We start from the raw sequence: 17213 nt of genomic DNA on the forward strand, positions 1-17213 counted from the left end.
CCAATAACTCCCTCCCCATGCTTTTTTGGTCTCCAGTTTCTATTGCATCTCCTCAAAACACAGAGAGATGGGGGGGCAGGACACCATTGCTGTTTTCCAGGGAATTCTGATAGCTTAAGTGATTCTGAAGCTATGGGAAGATGACCTGATGTAGATCCCCTCCACTTTGGCACAATGTTTTCCCCAGAAGTGGGTGCCTTCTTGAATTGTAAATACAGATGTATGTTTCTGAGCAGTTTGGGGTTTGGCTTTGGTTGGTTGTTAATTTTCCTTGGGGTCAAAGGCAGCATATATGAACCTGCCTTTCTCCTATAACCCAAACTGGCTCTTCCACCCATGGGGCAGGTAAAAGTAGAACTGGTTTTACTACCCTACTAGGTGGTGGGGTTTTGAGTGACATGCACAGATCGAGGTGGAATGGGTTGATCACTCTTAAGGGAGAACAGGAGGTGATGGAGAGGCCTGATGGTGAAAACTGTGCAGATGCTCTTCAGTGTGACCATGCTGGATCAACACCTTACCTTGTCCCACAGGCACTGCCCGTGTGAAGTAAGACTGCTCTTAAATACAGTCTCGATTATGGAGCAGAGACTTAATAAGAGGGAAACATCCTCAGCATCTCTTTATTCAAGCCTCATCCTTGGATCTAGTTTGTGTCCTTCACCAGCAACCGCAGGTTGGGCAAACCAATGGCCATGTGTTCCCCACCCTCCCAAGGGCATGACCAGCTCCAGAACAGGTCATTCCTGCTTTTCCACCCAAGAGCTGGTGTTCAGGGCATGAAGATCTGCTGCAGTTGGACCACGACTTACCAACACACTGGCCAAGCACAGCAGCTTTGGTCAAGTACCCAGCACAGGAGCCCAGTGTGATTCCTGAAGGTTTTCTGGAGAGTTTCTCCCCTCTCAGTCTCCGCAAGTGTTTGTAGATGGAAATTACCAGCTCTTAAAGCTTCCCACTTGCCTTGCAGGGGTTTTCCCTGCCTCCGAGCATGAGTTCCAGGCTGTTTAAGTGGTCAGCTTCACTCTGTCAGACGCAGGAGCCTCGGGCTGCGCGGTGTCATTGGCCACCACCTTGGCTTCCCCATAGGTGTCTATGCATTTCCTCACAGCTTTCAGGATGAGCTGTAACCGTCTGTCCAAAGCCAAGAGATGGGGCTCGGTGAGGACGGGAGCCAGGCGGTCCTGCAGCAGGGATTCCCGCATCACATCACTGAGCCGGTACTCGGGCTCGGCCAGGAGCTGCAGCCGCAGTAACGTCGTCCTCTTGATTCTGGAAGAAATAAGACATCTTGATGCAAGATCCTAATGCAGCACCCGAGCAAGAACCAGCTGCCTGAGCCCCTTGGTAGCAGGGGAAGGAGGGAGGGCAGAGGTGGGTGAAGGTACTTAACAAAGAACTTTGGAACAAAAGCTTTCCATTTCTGAAGGAAGTGAAAACTTGTGCAGAAACTACTTCTTCTTCCCATTTTTCCAGCCTGTGGAGTGTTTGTTCTGCACATCTCTGTCATCAGAGGGATAAACATGACAGAAGCTCTCAGTAAGGGTGTTTTTCCTCTGAGTCAGTGCTGACCCAGTTCCCCACATCACTGCAGGGTGGTGCCATGTTCCCAGGGCTGACATTTATGGGATGAGGGCGGGTAAAGCATGAATGAGGAAAGAAATCTCCTGTCGAAACTGAGTGAAAAGAGGGAATGTCTCCTGGAGCTGATTTAACTGTGGCTTTTCACCTCAAGCACTACTGAGATTTAAACATTATTTCCCTTTGACAGAAAGTGGGATGAGAAGCCATAACCTTGGAACAATTCTGGGCATGAAACAAAGTATTCTGAAACCATTTATTTAACCCTCAGCAAAAGTGTTTTGACTTCAGCATCTCCGAGACTGAAACTAATGAGTGGTTTTAATTATTGCCCTTTAAATTCTGGAAACAAAGTCATCCGTGTTCATGGAGCCATTCCGGACTAGCTGAGCCAGAGTTTTCAGATGGAAGAAGGTGTAGTGAGAAAACATATTAACCAGCTTCAGCATTTACCTTTGTGTGCCTGTTATTTACCCAGGGCATCGATTGGGAACAGTGCTCTGGTGCTCTGCAGCTTTAACAGGACACGTGTTGCCAGGGAAGAGGCTTCTTGCTGCTGCCATTCCTGGCTGAGCAGTCACTGGATTACACTTGGAAGTGCTCTAGAGGTGCATGTTTTAGGTCTTTGGTCAGTGATGCCTGTTGCTAAGGATGCAGTGAGGCTTTAAACCGCTGCTGGAGCGTGGCTGTGAGGTGCTGCTGCAGCCAGAGGCTTTGCACAGAGCAGATGTGAACCGCAGCCTGTGCGTGCTCCCCTTCCAGGCAAGGGGTGACCGAGGAGCCGCTGTGGGTAAACACCAGCTGTGTTTGCTCTGCTCCAAGCAGTAACAGGGCTTGGAGGTGGAGAACGGGATGGTCTGACTCCGTGGGGAACGGCTTATTTAATGCTGTAATGGTTACACAAGGAGCACGCAGGACGTGGGAAGGAGGGGGAGATGGAAACCTCTCCCACAGGGCAGTTGTAACCCTGCTGTTGTACCCAGCTGTGGGAGATCTGACCCAGAGCCTTCCAGGGACTTCATCAGCCAAGAAGAAGCTGTTTTGGGTCTATCTGTGCTTTGCTGAGGGTTTTGACCCTTTCAGGATAAGGACCATCTCTTACTGCAGGGCTGTATTGGTGCCATTCGCTGTGCTCGGAGCAATGCTGGGAGAGGAGAGCAGCATCACTCAGTGTGTGAGACCAGGGCTGGTGTGGGAGCTGTGAAGGGGAGCTAAAAATACTGGATTAAATCTGCTGGAAGCCAAACTTAGAGAAGAGCTCAGCTTGGAATGAGACAAATGTGTTTAACAGGGAAGCGAGCAGCCTCTTGTTCAGCATCCCCATGGCTTCAGTGGTCCCTCTTGGCTCTGCTCAGGTGTACATGGATCCATGTAAGAATAAAGAGGTGGCTTGACCAGCTAGTTTGGTCAGGGCAGGCTGAAATCTGCAGCCTCTGTGCTTACTCAAACCTTTTAACTTCCTTCCCCAGTGTTTTTGGATGTTCCCTCACTCCAAATGGATTGGCTGTTGTGGGAAATGAGGTTTTGTGTGTCTCCCCAGGGCTGCATGAGTTGCTTTTCCACTGTTCTTGGCTGTAGTTGGCTTATTACAAGGTGCGACTTGCAGGTTTTACCATTGCCTTTTACCAGGAGAACTGAATTAAGAGCTTCTGGAAGATGGATGTGGAAGAATAGGATCTGACCTATGGATGTGACTGTATGCAGGTCAAATTGAGAGGCAGAGTAAATTTAAACTGCACAATATAGGAGTTGAAGAGAAGGATTCACTACAATTATAAATGAAAAGACTCACTGGGTGCAAGTAACAGCTCTTCAAATCAGATCCAGTAATAGAAGTGTATGAGGAAAGAGTGCAGTTAACATTACCCCGAGGCTGAGATGGAGCAGGTACAGCGAGGAAATGGGTTAGGTGTCTTTTAAAGAGAAACCAGAGGCAAGAGCAGCTTTTTCTGTCTCTGAAATCATCAGCTGAAAGTTAAATCTGTGTGAGTTAATAAAAAGGGGAGATAGGATCCAAACAGTAAAATGTACGAGCTTCTCCTTAATGCCAGGGGAAGAAGAAACCTGATTTACTATAATAAGGTTCTACCAGGCTTTTGGAGGGAGATTACTGAGGCTCATGTCAGACAAATGAGGCTGATAGCATCAACATGAGGTGCTAGTAGGCACTTTTGAGAGGGTTTGAGCCAATGGACAGTGTCTCCTGGTCTACCAGTGAAAGCTTTTACACTTGCAAGGCCTTTTAGCTTCAATGGGAGAGTGTCCAGGAAGGATAACTGTGCAACATTAATGCTCTGAGACAGAAGCTTGATCCCTGTTTTAGGGATAGTTAGTGACTCCCATGCTCTGGTGTTGAGCCTGCCCATTGGCTGGGATTAGCAGGGGTCTTCCCCATGCTGCCGGATGGAGCCAGGCCTGGGTGGCTTCCAGCACTAAGCTGCCAGCCTGTTACAGTGGGAACACCAACACATCTGAGAAGGAAGATGGGGCTGGCACTTACATACAACACTGGGAGAGCGGCGCCAGGATGGAGGTTTCGTCATGGGAATGCCGCCCGAACCTGGGGGTAAAGCAGAGAGCACGGAGCTGCAGTGCCTGCCCAGCACCTTCCCCCTGCCCCATGTCCTGCCCCTGCCTCACCCTCTGGCGTTGTCCAGATGCAGGAGGAAGCCGTCGTCCCCAAACTTGGTGAACATCTCATAGTGGTGGCGGTCCATGTTCCCTGGTAAAGAACAGAGATTCCCTTGCATGTGACTGAGTAATTAACTATCCTACATTTCCCTTCAGATCTGCATGAAATAGGTGTTGCCGGAAGGGAGGGAGGAAGGGAGGGAAGGTTATATCCCCCTTTATCATACCTATTAGGAAGTCAAATATGGCCATGTCGACGATGTTAAGCAGCCGGTTGCCGTTGCTGTAGGGGTAGATCTCCCTCACCGTGTTGCAGTAGAGCGGATTCACTTCCCACCTGCAGGAGATGGGAGAGATGAACTCAGTGGTTGCTGCTGCCATGTCTCAACAGCACCCTGAAGCTGGTTTCCCATGCAGAGATGGGACTTAAATCTCCCTCCTTGCGTCCACAGGAGACTGGAAGTCAAATCAGATCAATGCCCAGGTATTAAGTGTTATTAGACTAATTATGGGCAATTTCTGATCCCTGGCCTTTCTCTCCCTGGACATGCAGTTTCTATATGTCTGCCTGTATGTCTATACCCTGCTCATTCTCCTTCCCGCATGCTCCCTGCAATGCAGATATGGGAAGCAGCATCATTTACCCACTTACTCCTCTTTTCCATCAAACGAGTAGGACCGGATCCATGGGTTTGGGATGGAGAGTCGTGGCGCCAGGTTGAGGGATGGCAGGAAGGCAGAGAGGGACCCTTCCAGGAGGTGGGGGTTCCCACACACTGCATACTCCGTCTTGCACATATACGGGCACTTGGCAAAGAAGCACACATTGCTGGCTGGGTGGAGAAGAGAGAGAACAGGGAAAGGAGCTATGATCCTGTAAGGAAGCGTGGACTGACCTCTTCCACATTGCATGATGGGGCAGCCACAGCTTCTCTGGGCACCCTGTGCCAGCACCTCAGCACCCTCACAGGGAAGAGCTTCTGCCTCAGAGCTCATCTCAATCTCCCTTCTGGCAGGTTAAAACCATTCCCCTCGTCCTGTCCCTACAGGCCCTTGTCAAAACACATCTAACCTCAGCTCACAGCAGCCAAGCGCTCACCTACCTGGTGAGACAAAGAAGACGCTCTGCAGGATCTCGTTCTTGGTGACCTCCAGGATCTCCTTGGTGACATTGATCAGCCTCCCAACTGTGGGTGGTACCCTCCGGAAATCCAGGATCCTGCTCAAAAGGGATGTTACTGCACAGTGTGTGGGATGGCAGATGCTGCCCTTGTCCCTTCTGCTGGTAAACCAGTGGTCTTTTGATCAGTGCATACACACGAGTGGTTTTATTCTCCTAGATTCTTTCTAGCAAGTAGCCAGGATCATTTTACCCTCTGGACCAAAACGCAGCTGAGTTTGGATTTTGGTATTTTAATAGCTGCTGCCTGGAACAATCTGGATGTTCTCCAGGATTCATGTCTTTATCCCTTAACCAGCTTCTCCCATCCGCTGCACACAAGTGGGTTCCTTCGGGAGCTAGAACAGCCCTTCAGGCCCTTCTACACTGATGGATTTGACACAGAACAAAGATGTATTGACCCTGGTACAGCGGGAGGTGAGGAGGCATCGCCTCACTCAGAGCCTCTCATACCCAGCTTATTCATCTTAAATATCCTTTAAACCCCAGGGCCTGGGGCAAAAGGCGTTCATGTCAGCGAGGGGAAAGCTGCTGTTGATTGCTGAGTCAGTAGCACAGGGTGAACTGGCTCACACTGTGCTTTGCTCCTTGGGTAATGCCCTCTGCTTCTGAGAATTGGGCACGAAACAGGATTTAGCCTGTTCCTTATTGAGCAATGTTTAAAGAAGGCGAAAAATATAATCATTTGCTTTCATCTGCCATCTTTCAGCTCTGAAAACCACAAAGCACTTCAGAAAAGACATGCGGCCTCATTTTTTCTGGCAGTGGAGCTGGGATGCAGAGAGGCAAGTTGATGGTTGAGTCAAACAGTCACTGTGGTGGTGCAGGGGCAGAGCTGGGAAGGGAATTCAGCTCTCTTCATTCCTGTACTCAGAGTTTGAGCTACGGGACTTACAGTCCTGCTTATCATATAAATTGGCTGTGGGAACTGAGACCCCCCCCCTCCACCATCATCATCAGGGGTCACTTGCCCTTAATGTTCAATACTCATCCCATTGAGGGCTGTTGCCCTCCTCTTTTAATAAGGGTATTTTTGACTTTATTAGACACAAAGCCTGCTGGAAGAGGTGCCAGGTTAATCACTCATTAGCTGAAGGCTTCAAACTGCATCGCTGCTGTTTATCTCCATCCAAAACACGCCTTGGTTGCTGATGGAGCTTGTGTTCCACCACCAGGAAGGGATCCAGCCTGTGCCTAGAGCTCAACTTTGCACTTTGATGCGTCAGAGGGACCATGTGCAATGGGTGAGTGAATACCTGACCTGTTCTCAACCTGGGCTTCATTTGGCAGCCTGTTCTTGTGCAGTGACCAAGGCAAAGCTGGGCTTCAGCTGAGAGTCAGAGCCACCCCATCCCCAACTAATGGATCAGCTCCCAAAAGGGAGCTGCAAAGCAACTGTTTGGCTGAGGCTGAGGGGCTCTGCAGGGCTCAGCATGGCTTTCCCTATGGGCAGAGGGCCGGGCGTGCGGCAGGTCCCTACCTGTCCAGGTGGAAGGCGGCGATCTCCGCGTTGTGCCGCTGGAAGTCAACGAAGTAGAAGAAGTCCTCGGGAGTCTCTTCCTCACGTTTCTGCCTGGGAGAGAGCCAGGGCCTTACCTAACAAAGCACAGCGCGGGCAGGGACCAGCGCAGGGAGCCTGGACACAGTGGGGTGGCACAAGGACAGTGCATTGGGAACAGCCATGGTGTGACCATGCCGGTGCCAGGGCCAGCCGGTGCCAGGACCTGAAGTGCCCAGTGCTGAGCTGAAGCCATTGCCTGCTGCGCTGGGAAGAGTCACAGACTGGTTTGGGTTGAAGGGATCTTAAAGCTCACCCAGTTCCAACCCCTTGCCATGGACAGGGACACCTTCCACTAGAGCAAGTTGCTCCAAGCCCCTGTGTCCAACCTGGCCTTGAACACTGCCAGGGATGGGGCAGCCACATCTTGTGCCCTGTCTCAGTGCTGGGAGGGTGAGGGAGGCAGAAGGGCTGTCTGGGGGCTTTAAAACAGTTTGTGGCAGAGTTTAGACCCACTTAACAGCACTGGGCAGAGGTGGATGGAAACCAGCAGGAGAGGAGCTGGCTGCTTTCTGGATGAGCAAATCACCCCAGTGCTGTGCACAGAAAGCAAAGTGAGGGCGAATAAATATGAAGAGGCCCAAGGGACTACAGATGAGTACAGAAGCAATTTAAACCTCCTCTGTGAGGTGACCGGGGCTGATGGCTGTTTCTTGGGAATACTCTGGGGAATCCAAGGAGAAATGAGGTAAAGCAGAAAGCTGGGGAAAAGGGAGAAATGAGCAGTCCCTAATGGCAAAGTTCTCGGGAGAGCAAGTGTCCTGAGGTCCTTTGCCGTCTGGTGTCTACTAACAGAGAAATCTCCACCATCAACAGGCAGGGTGGGAACACCGTGGTTATCCCTGCCTGTCTCTGGGATGCTGGGAGCAGTCAGTAATAGTTAAACCTTTTCAGCTGTTGAGGTAGTGAGTGCAGGAGAGGAAAGATGTGGCTGCAGTGGGGCTGGCCTTGCCGAGGATGCTATGCAGGGTAGGGGGCTCTGCTGTGTGCCTTACCTCATGGGCTTGAACATGGCCTTCCCAAAATCCTGGAACCTGAGCACCAGCTTCAAGTGCACGCCGCTGGGCTTCACGACTTGAGGAGGAAAGGGGATGTTAGTGCCTGGAAAGCCTCCATGGTGAAGCACCAGTTACACAGTGTGATGTGATTCAGCATCCCACCTCAGTGAGCACATCCCATTGCTCCTTCCACATCCTCTCCTCTGCTTCTGTAGTTATTTTTCCTCTCTTCTTCTCCTCCCCTGTGCTATAGAGGAGATTTCCCTCCAGCACTTCTCCCAGCACCCGTTTGTTAAGTCCTCTTGGGGACTTTTTCCTCCCTTCAATAGAAACCAATGGCATACTGGTGTCCTGGCACCCACATTCCATCCTCTGCTGGAGCAGGGGGGTTTAATGGGAGGGAGAAAGGCCTGGAACTGCCTGGCTTTACTTTTCCCTTGCTGAGGTTAGGGTGGAGGAGATGGACTGGCATCAGCTGAAGTGATGGTGTGAGAGGGGAGAGCAGGGACCTGAAGCATAACACTCACTTTGGCTGCAGTCACAGGCTCCCAGCAGCGCTTTCTCATCCTGGCTGTAGTCTGCAAGGAGAGGAGGAGAGGTGAGACATACAGTGAGGGGTGCAATCCCCTTTGGGGGCTGAGGCAGCCTGTGGGGATTGAGCAGCCAGACAATGGGTCCCTGGCATGGCTGGCACCAAAAGATGCTGCGTTAAGGACCACAGCCCTTCCTCCCGTCACAAGGTAAGGACATGAAACTGCACAACACAAAACCCGCGGGGATGCTGGCACAGGGCTGGGGACTTGTTTGCAGAAGTGACCTGTGGGAGCTGGAGGCCCCCAGCCCCATGTAGCTCCCAAAGACCCCATAGAATCCCAGCCTGGTTTGGGTTGGAAGGGACCTTAAAGCTCATCCAGCTCCAACCCCCTGCCACGGGCAGGGACACCTTCCACTAGAGCAAGTTGTTCCAAGCCCCATCCAACCTGGCCTTGAGCATTTCCCATCCTGGTCCCCATGGCAGAAGGGCACTTACCAGCACTGATAGTGGTGAACTCTTGCATGTCCCTGAGCAGCCTGGTGACGGTGGGGCTGGAGCGTGGGTAGAGCCCATCCTGGCTGATTCCCAGGTGGAACTGGAGCCAGCTGGCGTCCGGCCGCAGCTGCAGCAGGGCCGATGGAGAGGTTAGGTTGAGCTCTTCCCTGTAGAGCTTGTGTCTCCTGGAAGAGAATGGTTATAGGGTGATGAGGGTGAGGATGGAACCCCTCATTGCTGTGAGCCCAGAGGCTGCTGGGGAGCAGAGCTGGGGGGCACAAGGGCTTTGGGTGCTACCCGAGGGGAAACTGAGGCAGGGAGTGAGTGACTGAGATTGTGCTGCCTTCTTGCCTCTATAAAGCCCTGGGAAAGCAGCATCAATCAGGAACACAAGGGGCTCTATTGTCCTCTCCTCGCCCCATCAGAACTGAAGGGAAAAAGCCCCACTAAGAGCCACAAATTGCCTCTGTGACCAGATTCACAGCCCTCGGTCCAGTGAGCAGGGATGTGAGGAGGCCATCCAGCAGTGTCCTGCCCATCGGCTCTTAAAATCAAGGTGGAATCCTGCCCTTTCTTGGCAAGTAGAGCCAAAGGGGCCTCCCAAGTTCAATAATAACCCAAAAGTGTCTCCCCACTTGACCAGCATTGAGATCTCCATAGAAGGGACCCACACTTTGCTAAACTGCAATCAGAAGGTCACTTTTTCCACCCGGCAGAGGACAGAGCTTTAGTTTCTCATTAACGCCAGCCGAGCCATGTGCAGAGCAGCCTGTCCTGATAACAGGAAAATGAAGTTCAGTTTGTACTGAGAGTGCCAACATACATCCGTGAGAGAAAACAGGAGCTGGATAACGAGTGGGGCATTAACCAAGGCTGGGATGGAGAGGCTGAGAGAGGGAGGTGCCCTGAGCCTTGCTAGACCCAGTCTGGACCCTTAGCAAAGCACAAAGGTTGAAGAGAGACTTTTCCCTGCCTGCCTTTTTTCCTAATTTTTCCTAATTTTTCCTAATTTTTCCTATTTTTTTAGGGTTTGCCCAATGCAAAAGGGAGATGAGGGAGGCTTTTCAAGCGTGGTGTGACACAGGAGTGGTGCTGGCACCCACAGGCATGGCAGGGTGTCCTCCAGGATGACTGCATAACTTGGAGCAGTGGCTGTAGCAAGTGCGTGCTGACCATGCACTGAGGAATGTATGGCCAAGGAGCTGGTGGTTGGACAGGGTTATGGGTGTTGCTGGTTTGTTGCTTCCCTGCTCAGACCAACAGGAAAACGTTGGGTTTCGGTTGGGTTTCTTTTCCCATCATCCTTCTCTATCCAAGCAGGTTAAACAGTGTGGTTAGTCCGGTCTAACCATGAGCAAGGGATGAATCCTCCCGGGAGAAATCAGTAGCGTCCTGGGAGAAATCTAGGAAATGGGAAGACATGGAGGGCTGCAGGTCAGGGCAGCCCATTCCCTCTCCCTCTGTGTTTGCCTTTAGGTGGATCAGGTCAGTCACAGTGCGAAGTCCACGTGTGTGTGGTCAGAAGAAGGGCTGTTGGAGCAGTTCTCTCTGTCTGGTCTCTCTCAGGCTGTCTGCAAAGGAGGCAGAAGCTCCTAAAGATGGGAACAGGACATGGGACATGCTGAGACTTGCTGTTGGTTTCACGGGCAGGCTGTGCACAAGGATGCTATCAGCACCGGTGGATGTGCCTCGACCTTCCAGCCTGCTCCAGGTCTCTCCTGGTTGAGGCACAACCTTAACCCCTCGATGTAGCCAGGGACAATAAAAGCCCCAATGTAATTTATATGAATGACTCAGGATTTTCCCTAGGGAAGCTGCCCAAATATTTTACCATATTTGCTCTCCTGCCTCCCATCCACACAGGCTGTGCCCCCCCAGGGCAGGCAGTGAGCAATACATTACTCCAGGGGAAAAACATGCAGTGATTGTGCAAGGGGAGGCAGCTCCCAGCCCCTGCAGGGCCAGCGAGCCCCTTTGCAGCCCTTAAACCCGAAATACAGCTCCCTCTGCCTCCCCGTTTCCTAAAGGATTCCTGGAATATTTCCCTGTAGGAACAGATCTCTGCACAAGACATGATATAAAACCCGGATTCATTTCTACCCTGCTATAAATAGCCTCGGGGTTGCCCTAGCTCTGCTCAGCCAGCTCGATGTGGGGCACAGCATGGGGTGATGCTGGTCACTGGTGTCCACTCGCCTCAAGTACCAAGCCAGTTACAGAGTTTGAGGTTTTGAAGCAGCTTCTTCAAGGACAAAAATAAGCTCTGGAGTTTCTAAGGGTTGTTTTTTTGGTTCTGAAGAAGTGTGGATGGTTTTTATGCTGTTTCCTTCCTGCATCCCCATCAGGCTCTCCAGCTGGTTCTGCATCCTGCAATCATTCCTGGTTCTAATTGAAGTGCTGGGGAAAAGCATGGTGGTGGGCAGCAGCCAGGACATTGAGAGCACCGTGAAGGCAGGGCAAGTGCTGCTGTGCTGCCCTGGCTGCGGGTATCCGAAATGGGCCATACCCTGGGTCCATTCCATGGGTTGGCAGAGAATCCCCATCCAGCTGATGTCCATGGAAATGAAGACAGGCACACTGTGCTGGGTTAAGCCACAGCTTGATCCACTCCAGACGAGCATCCCACCACCCTGAAAGCTGCTTTGCCAACAGCCAGACTATGTGTGATGCAGAAACGTCCCATTATCCAGCCAAGGTGAGGAGCTCTGCACCTCTTCTTCTGGGTTGTGGATGTGACCACACCGTGGTGAGAGCGGATGCGGATCTTGTTCCTGCAGCACTATCTTCAGGTCCTTAACAATGGAAGCAAACCTATGGATTGGGAAAGAACCACGTATTCCAAGTCCCATGGAGGATGCTGCCCTTCGCTCTCAGCAATCATAGTGATGGCTCAGTCACATTGGAAAGGACGTGGGCTCTGCGGTGCTTCTGGTGGGGCAGAAATTCCTCCATGCCCACAAGCAAGTTGATGGTCTTATGAAACCCATCAGCCCTGGCAAGTGCTGTCTTATTAGAGCTTCAATTTGCAGCGCCCATGGCAGGAGAGGTTGGGTGCCACCTCAGCCTGCTCGTGTTCTCCAAAGGCTTTACCCGCTTATGAGCATCATATGTTTAATTTCGAAGTGGCTGACGGATAATCAATGCTCTTGTCTCCCTTCTCCTTCCCAGGGGTGCAAAGCGAAGCCAATCAAGGGCAAACGGCATCACCGCTCTCCTCCTGCCCACATCATAACCAAACCTCAGAGCAAAAGGCAGCGTGCAGCCACGGATTTGTCATAAATAGCATGTTTAAACAATACAGCTGGGGAATGCAGACTTCTCGCCAGACAGGCTGCTCCCCGGGTGAGGCTGGTGTGCAGGTAATGTCAGCACTGCTGCAAGTGCTCAGCACTGGGTGCTCAGGGCTTCTGGTGGTGCTCAAAGAAGCCATCAAGCACATGCCATGAGCTTCTTCAGTTCAAAGCCCCCATTCCCACTGGGCTTTTGCTTGGGAAATATCCATCTTGCCACCCAAATCCTGATGTCTTCAGGAGGCATTGCCCTGCTCCAAGGATCGTCATCGAATCATAGAATCCCAGCCTGGTTTGGGTTGAAAGGGACCTTAAAGCTCATTCAGCTCCAATCCCCTGCCACGGGCAGGGACACCTTCCACTAGGGCAGGTTGCTCCAAGCCCCATCCAACATGGCCTTGAAGATGCTCCAGCACTGCACCACCATGGCCAGCCCAGGGGGTGCTTAAGAATGGGTGCCTGGGAGAGCTGCCTAGGAAGGGGGTGCCTGTGGGGTACCTGTGCAGGGGGTACCTGGGAGGGGTGCATGGAGAGAGGTTGTCTCCTGCAGGACAAGCCCATGCAGGGGGTGTCCGGAAAGGGGTGCTCGGGAGCTGCCTGCGCAGGGGGTGTCCATGCAGGGGGTGCCCAGGAAGGGGGTGCCCTGGAGATGCCCATAAAGAGGGTGACCGTGAAGGGGGTGCCCAGGAAGGGGGTGTCCGGAGGATGTCCATACAGGGGGTGATGGGGAAAGGGGTGCCCAGGAGAGGCCCATACAGGGGGTGCCCAGGAGCTGCCCATTCAGGGGGTGACCGGGAAGGTGGTGTCCATACAGGGGGTGTCCAGGAGCTGCCCACACAGGAGCTGCCCATGCAAGAGCTGCCCATACAGGGGTGTCCATACAGGGGGTACCCAGAAGATGCCCACACAGGGGCTCCCAGGAGATGCCCATATAGGGGGTGCCTATATAGGGGTACCCAGAGATGCCCATGCAGGGGTGTCTGTACAGGGAGTACCCAGAAGATGCCCATAGAGGGGGTGCCCAGGAGATGCCCATACAGGAGATGCCCATACAGGGGGTACCCAGAAGATGCCCATAGAGGAGGTGCCCAGGAGATGCCCATACAGGGGGTGCCCAAAAGATGCCCATACAGGAGATGCCCATACAGGGGTTGCCCATACAGGGGATGCCCGTGCGGGGTTGCGGCGCGGCCGCGGCGGGACGCACCTGTTCCAGCGAGCCGCCTTCCGGCGGTAGTAGCGCAGGGCTTCGCGGGCGCCCAGCAGCGGCTCTGCGGGGCCCGGCGGGGCGGCGGCGGCGCGGTACAGCGGGTGTGCGAAGAGGCGGCGCAGCGCGGAGGCGGCGCGGGCGCGGGGCGGCGGCTGCGGGGCGGCGGGCGCGGGGTGGCGGCGGCGGCACGGGCAGCCCGGGGCTCCCGCAGACAGCTCCCGCCGCGCCCGCGGCCAGAGGTGGAAGTAGAGATCGGCCGCCAGCAGCGCCCCGAGAAGCAGCAGCACCGCCGGGCGGTCCCGGCGCGGTCCCGGCATGGCCGGTGCGGGGAGCCGCGGGCACGGACAGCGCCGGGTGCGGGAGACGACGACGCCGCCGCCGCCTCCCGGGGCAGGGCGCACGGGGGAGCTCGAGCGGCGGAGCCGGGGGGTGCGGGCACCTCGGGGCGGGGACCGGGCAGGGCGCTCGGGGCCCGAGGCGGGGGAGCGGGGACTGGGGACGGCGGGGAGGGAGCGCGGGGCTCCAGGGAAGCGATCCGCGTCCGGGTCCGGGTCCGGGCGAGGTTGCACCGAGACCGACCGAGCAGCCCCGGACTTTGCCGCCCGCCCCTCCGCAGCGTCCGGAGCACACGGAGCCGCCCCGGCCTCCCCCCGCCTGCTCTCGGTCCTTCGGGTTTTCCAGCCCCCTCTCCCAAAAGCGGAGAGTCCTCCCCGGGTAAAGCCTTTAGCCGGGGCTCTCAGGCAGCGAGTGCCGAAGCTGCGGGGGTCTGGGGGCTGTGTTAGGGTCAGTGTATGGGGATGGGGTGTGTGAACACCTCCGGCTGCCTGGGCAGGGCTTGCAGCCGTTCTCCGCTGCTTCCTGGCACACGGTTCAGCCTCTGCTTTTATTTTCTTAATTCCTAAATAAACGAGTTGAGGAAACTCCTCCCTGCAGTTTGCTGGGAGAGGCTCGGCAGCGGGGATGTGTTGGGGCTGGGACCCATCCAGCTCAGTGTGAAGAGCACAGCGAGCAGCAGGTTGAGGAGCACCAGGCCAAGGGAGGGACATGGAGGAGAAACTGGCTGTAAACAAAGGGAGCGTGACTAGACTGGGCTGGTGCTGGCACTCCGCTGAAGGGAGGGCAGAAAATAAACTGCAGAAGGAGGAAAAAGTCAATGGTGTTTTCATCTGGCTGGAGCAGAGCTCGGTTTTGCTGCGAGGGGAGGCTCTGGGAAGTGCAGAGTTGGGGGGTTTGGGGTGTGCAAACAGGCATCAGAGGAGCTGTTGGTCCTGTGATGCTCCTTTTGTAGAGGACGGGAGAGAAGATGGTCCCCTGGGCTGGCCTGGGTGGTGGCATCGGTCCCTTCTGTCTCTTGATCTTTGGAAGATGGAGTCTAGTTCATGCTCTCATTTAGAAATGCAACTTCAAAATTGCTCTGTCTTTTGATATTTGAAGAGTTTGGATTCAGGTTTGGGGGGGGGGGGTGGGGTGGTGGTGGTGGTGGTTGCTCTGAGCTTTTTTTCATTAATACCAAGTTTTATGTATTTTCCATGATATGTCAGAAAAATGATAAGCACAAACTGCAGCTTCTGCAGGTGGGTGAGGGCTGGTGGGAGCTAATGATACTCTGCTTCTACAAAGCATCAAATGATGCTTTAAGCAACCTGGTCTAGGTAAGGTGTCCCTGCCCATGTCAGGGGGCTTGGAATGAGATGATCTTTCAAGTCCCTTCCAACCCAGACTCTAGGATTCTGCTCAGGGACACTGGCTGTGCCCACACTTCTGTGCCCTTTGGGGACAAAACTGATATAATGATTACACTTGGATTCCTTTCTGTGCTGAACCACACATGAGGTAGCAAGAGGGAAAAGTTGGGGGTCCTGCCTGTATTGGCAATGCTTGGGGGGCGCTGAGCGGGCAGGGGCTCTGCTCAGGGGCATGTGCTGGGGTCTGCAGGATGGAAAGGGCTCCCACCAGCCTTAGAGCTGGTCCTCCTGATACTGAAGGAGAAAGAAGCTTCTGGGACATAAAACTGGATGTAAAGAGGGGAATAATGTTTGCCAGCTCTCTGGCTACATTGCTTAGGAGAGAGCAAAGAGGTGGTGTGCTGCAGGGGCATGTTCTGCATGGGGACCCTGGGGTCTTCCGCCCTTCCACAGGCTGGAGACAGCTTCCTCAAATCAGCATCGTCATGAGCCCAACAGTAAGTAATGGCCTGGGGCTAACAATAGGATTCTTCCTTTATTTTAATTCAAAAGAAAGATGGGATGATGACCCATCTGAAGTTAAACTCTGGAATTCACCAAACCCAAATGAATCACCAGGAGGAAAAGCTGCTCCACATCTGTCATCCCTCCGAAGGACACTCGCTGCCTCTCTTTAAACTTAAAGAGCAGCATTGGACAAACACTCCATCAAAAACTGGCTCATACGTGTTTCCATCCTAATCCTCCCTGAGCTGTTTCCCTGTTGCTAATCTCCCCCAGAAACCATTAAATCTTTCCTGGTTTGCAGGGCTAATTCTGAGCGAATGCATCAGGAGCCAAGCAGCAGCTGGGCCAGCATCTCTGTTATTTGTGTGCTCCACAGGAGGATCATTCTACTTTTAATGAAACTAATTAAAAAGAAACAAAAAAATAATAAGTCAATCCCATTAATCTGTGATAAATTGAAGTGCTCTCATCCTTCCCAGAGCATTAGGGACTGCCAGCTGGAATGTAAAGCCATTCTGCTCATGGTTACGTAGAACATCTCAGTGATGCTCCCATAGTGGCAGCACTACCTGGGCTTTGCCCAGCGCCACTTCCCTGCTCAGCCATAGCTTGGAATCCCATGGAAGCAGGGGGAGATCCCCCATCTCCATCCCATACTCATCCCTCAGCATCTTGCCGTACTCCAGTTCCTTGGTTCATTGTTCTTGCTGCCGGGCTGTACTGGGCTGTGCACTGGTCCATGGTCAGGAAGGTGAGGACCAATCCCCCCTCCATGAGCCTCAGCAGGAGCAGAGCAGGATGGGTGGATGCATTCCTAAAATTAACCTGCACAATCTGCCTCGATAGGACACTGCCAGCTAAAGTGGAATCAAGTTCTCGTTTGGAATTACCATGGGATAATTGTCCTCATTTACTATTTAAAGATGGAAAAAAAAGCTCCTTCTTCCAGACAACTGCAGCAGAGAAATGTTCAGGAGTAGATGATGTCCCCAAACATATCATTAAAGCTTTAAATAAATGCATGATGACATCTCCTGCTAAGACTTCCTCTGTGTTTCAGATAGGAACCAGGCAGGTCATTGTCAAAGTCGTCTTTTAATAAACAAAAGAGATTCCTCTTGTTTTTCCAGACACGTAACTTAAAATATTTGGGGATGTAATTCGAATTCTTTCACACGTTATTGATTTAAATATCATCTTCCTTAGAGACGTCTCGTACTTGCCAAAAGGTAAATGCCTCTGTCTGCTGCTTTTTGTCTTTTTTACTTGGCTCGAAATGCTACAGAACTGACCCAGTCCCACCCTGCGGATTATGTTTGTAAAAGGGAGAAGAGATGAGAACTATCCCTTTCTCACTCTCCCATTAATTACAAGGATTAAATGCCAAGGCAGCTACACAGCATTATAAAGAATATAAAGATATGAATTGGAGGAGCCAATTGTGTCTGAGTACATCGTGGCATGGGCATGCTCAGCACCAGCTCCAGCTTCTCCCTCTTTACACATCAGAGCTTCCCCATGCCAGTGGGCAGCCGTGGTTTGA

General features: G+C 52.9%; 1 protein-coding gene across 1 annotated transcript; it reads right to left on the reverse strand.

Annotated features, from left to right (window-relative positions):
* Positions 1 to 596: 596 nt before the first annotated feature.
* Positions 597 to 14621, reverse strand: FAM20A (FAM20A golgi associated secretory pathway pseudokinase). Its single transcript, XM_030506157.1, has 11 exons — positions 13476 to 14621; positions 8979 to 9163; positions 8476 to 8526; positions 7946 to 8024; positions 6873 to 6965; positions 5316 to 5431; positions 4865 to 5045; positions 4440 to 4549; positions 4222 to 4303; positions 4082 to 4141; positions 597 to 1272 (listed from the first exon to the last, which is right to left on the reverse strand). Exons 1-11 carry the CDS (start codon positions 14522 to 14524, stop codon positions 1008 to 1010), a joined length of 2271 nt encoding a protein of 756 aa, XP_030362017.1. The 5' UTR covers positions 14525 to 14621; the 3' UTR covers positions 597 to 1007.
* Between the last annotated feature and the right edge of the window lie 2592 nt (positions 14622 to 17213).

This window comes from Strigops habroptila, chromosome 14 (genome assembly GCF_004027225.2).
Source record: "Strigops habroptila isolate Jane chromosome 14, bStrHab1.2.pri, whole genome shotgun sequence".
Taxonomy (NCBI): domain Eukaryota; kingdom Metazoa; phylum Chordata; class Aves; order Psittaciformes; family Psittacidae; genus Strigops; species Strigops habroptila.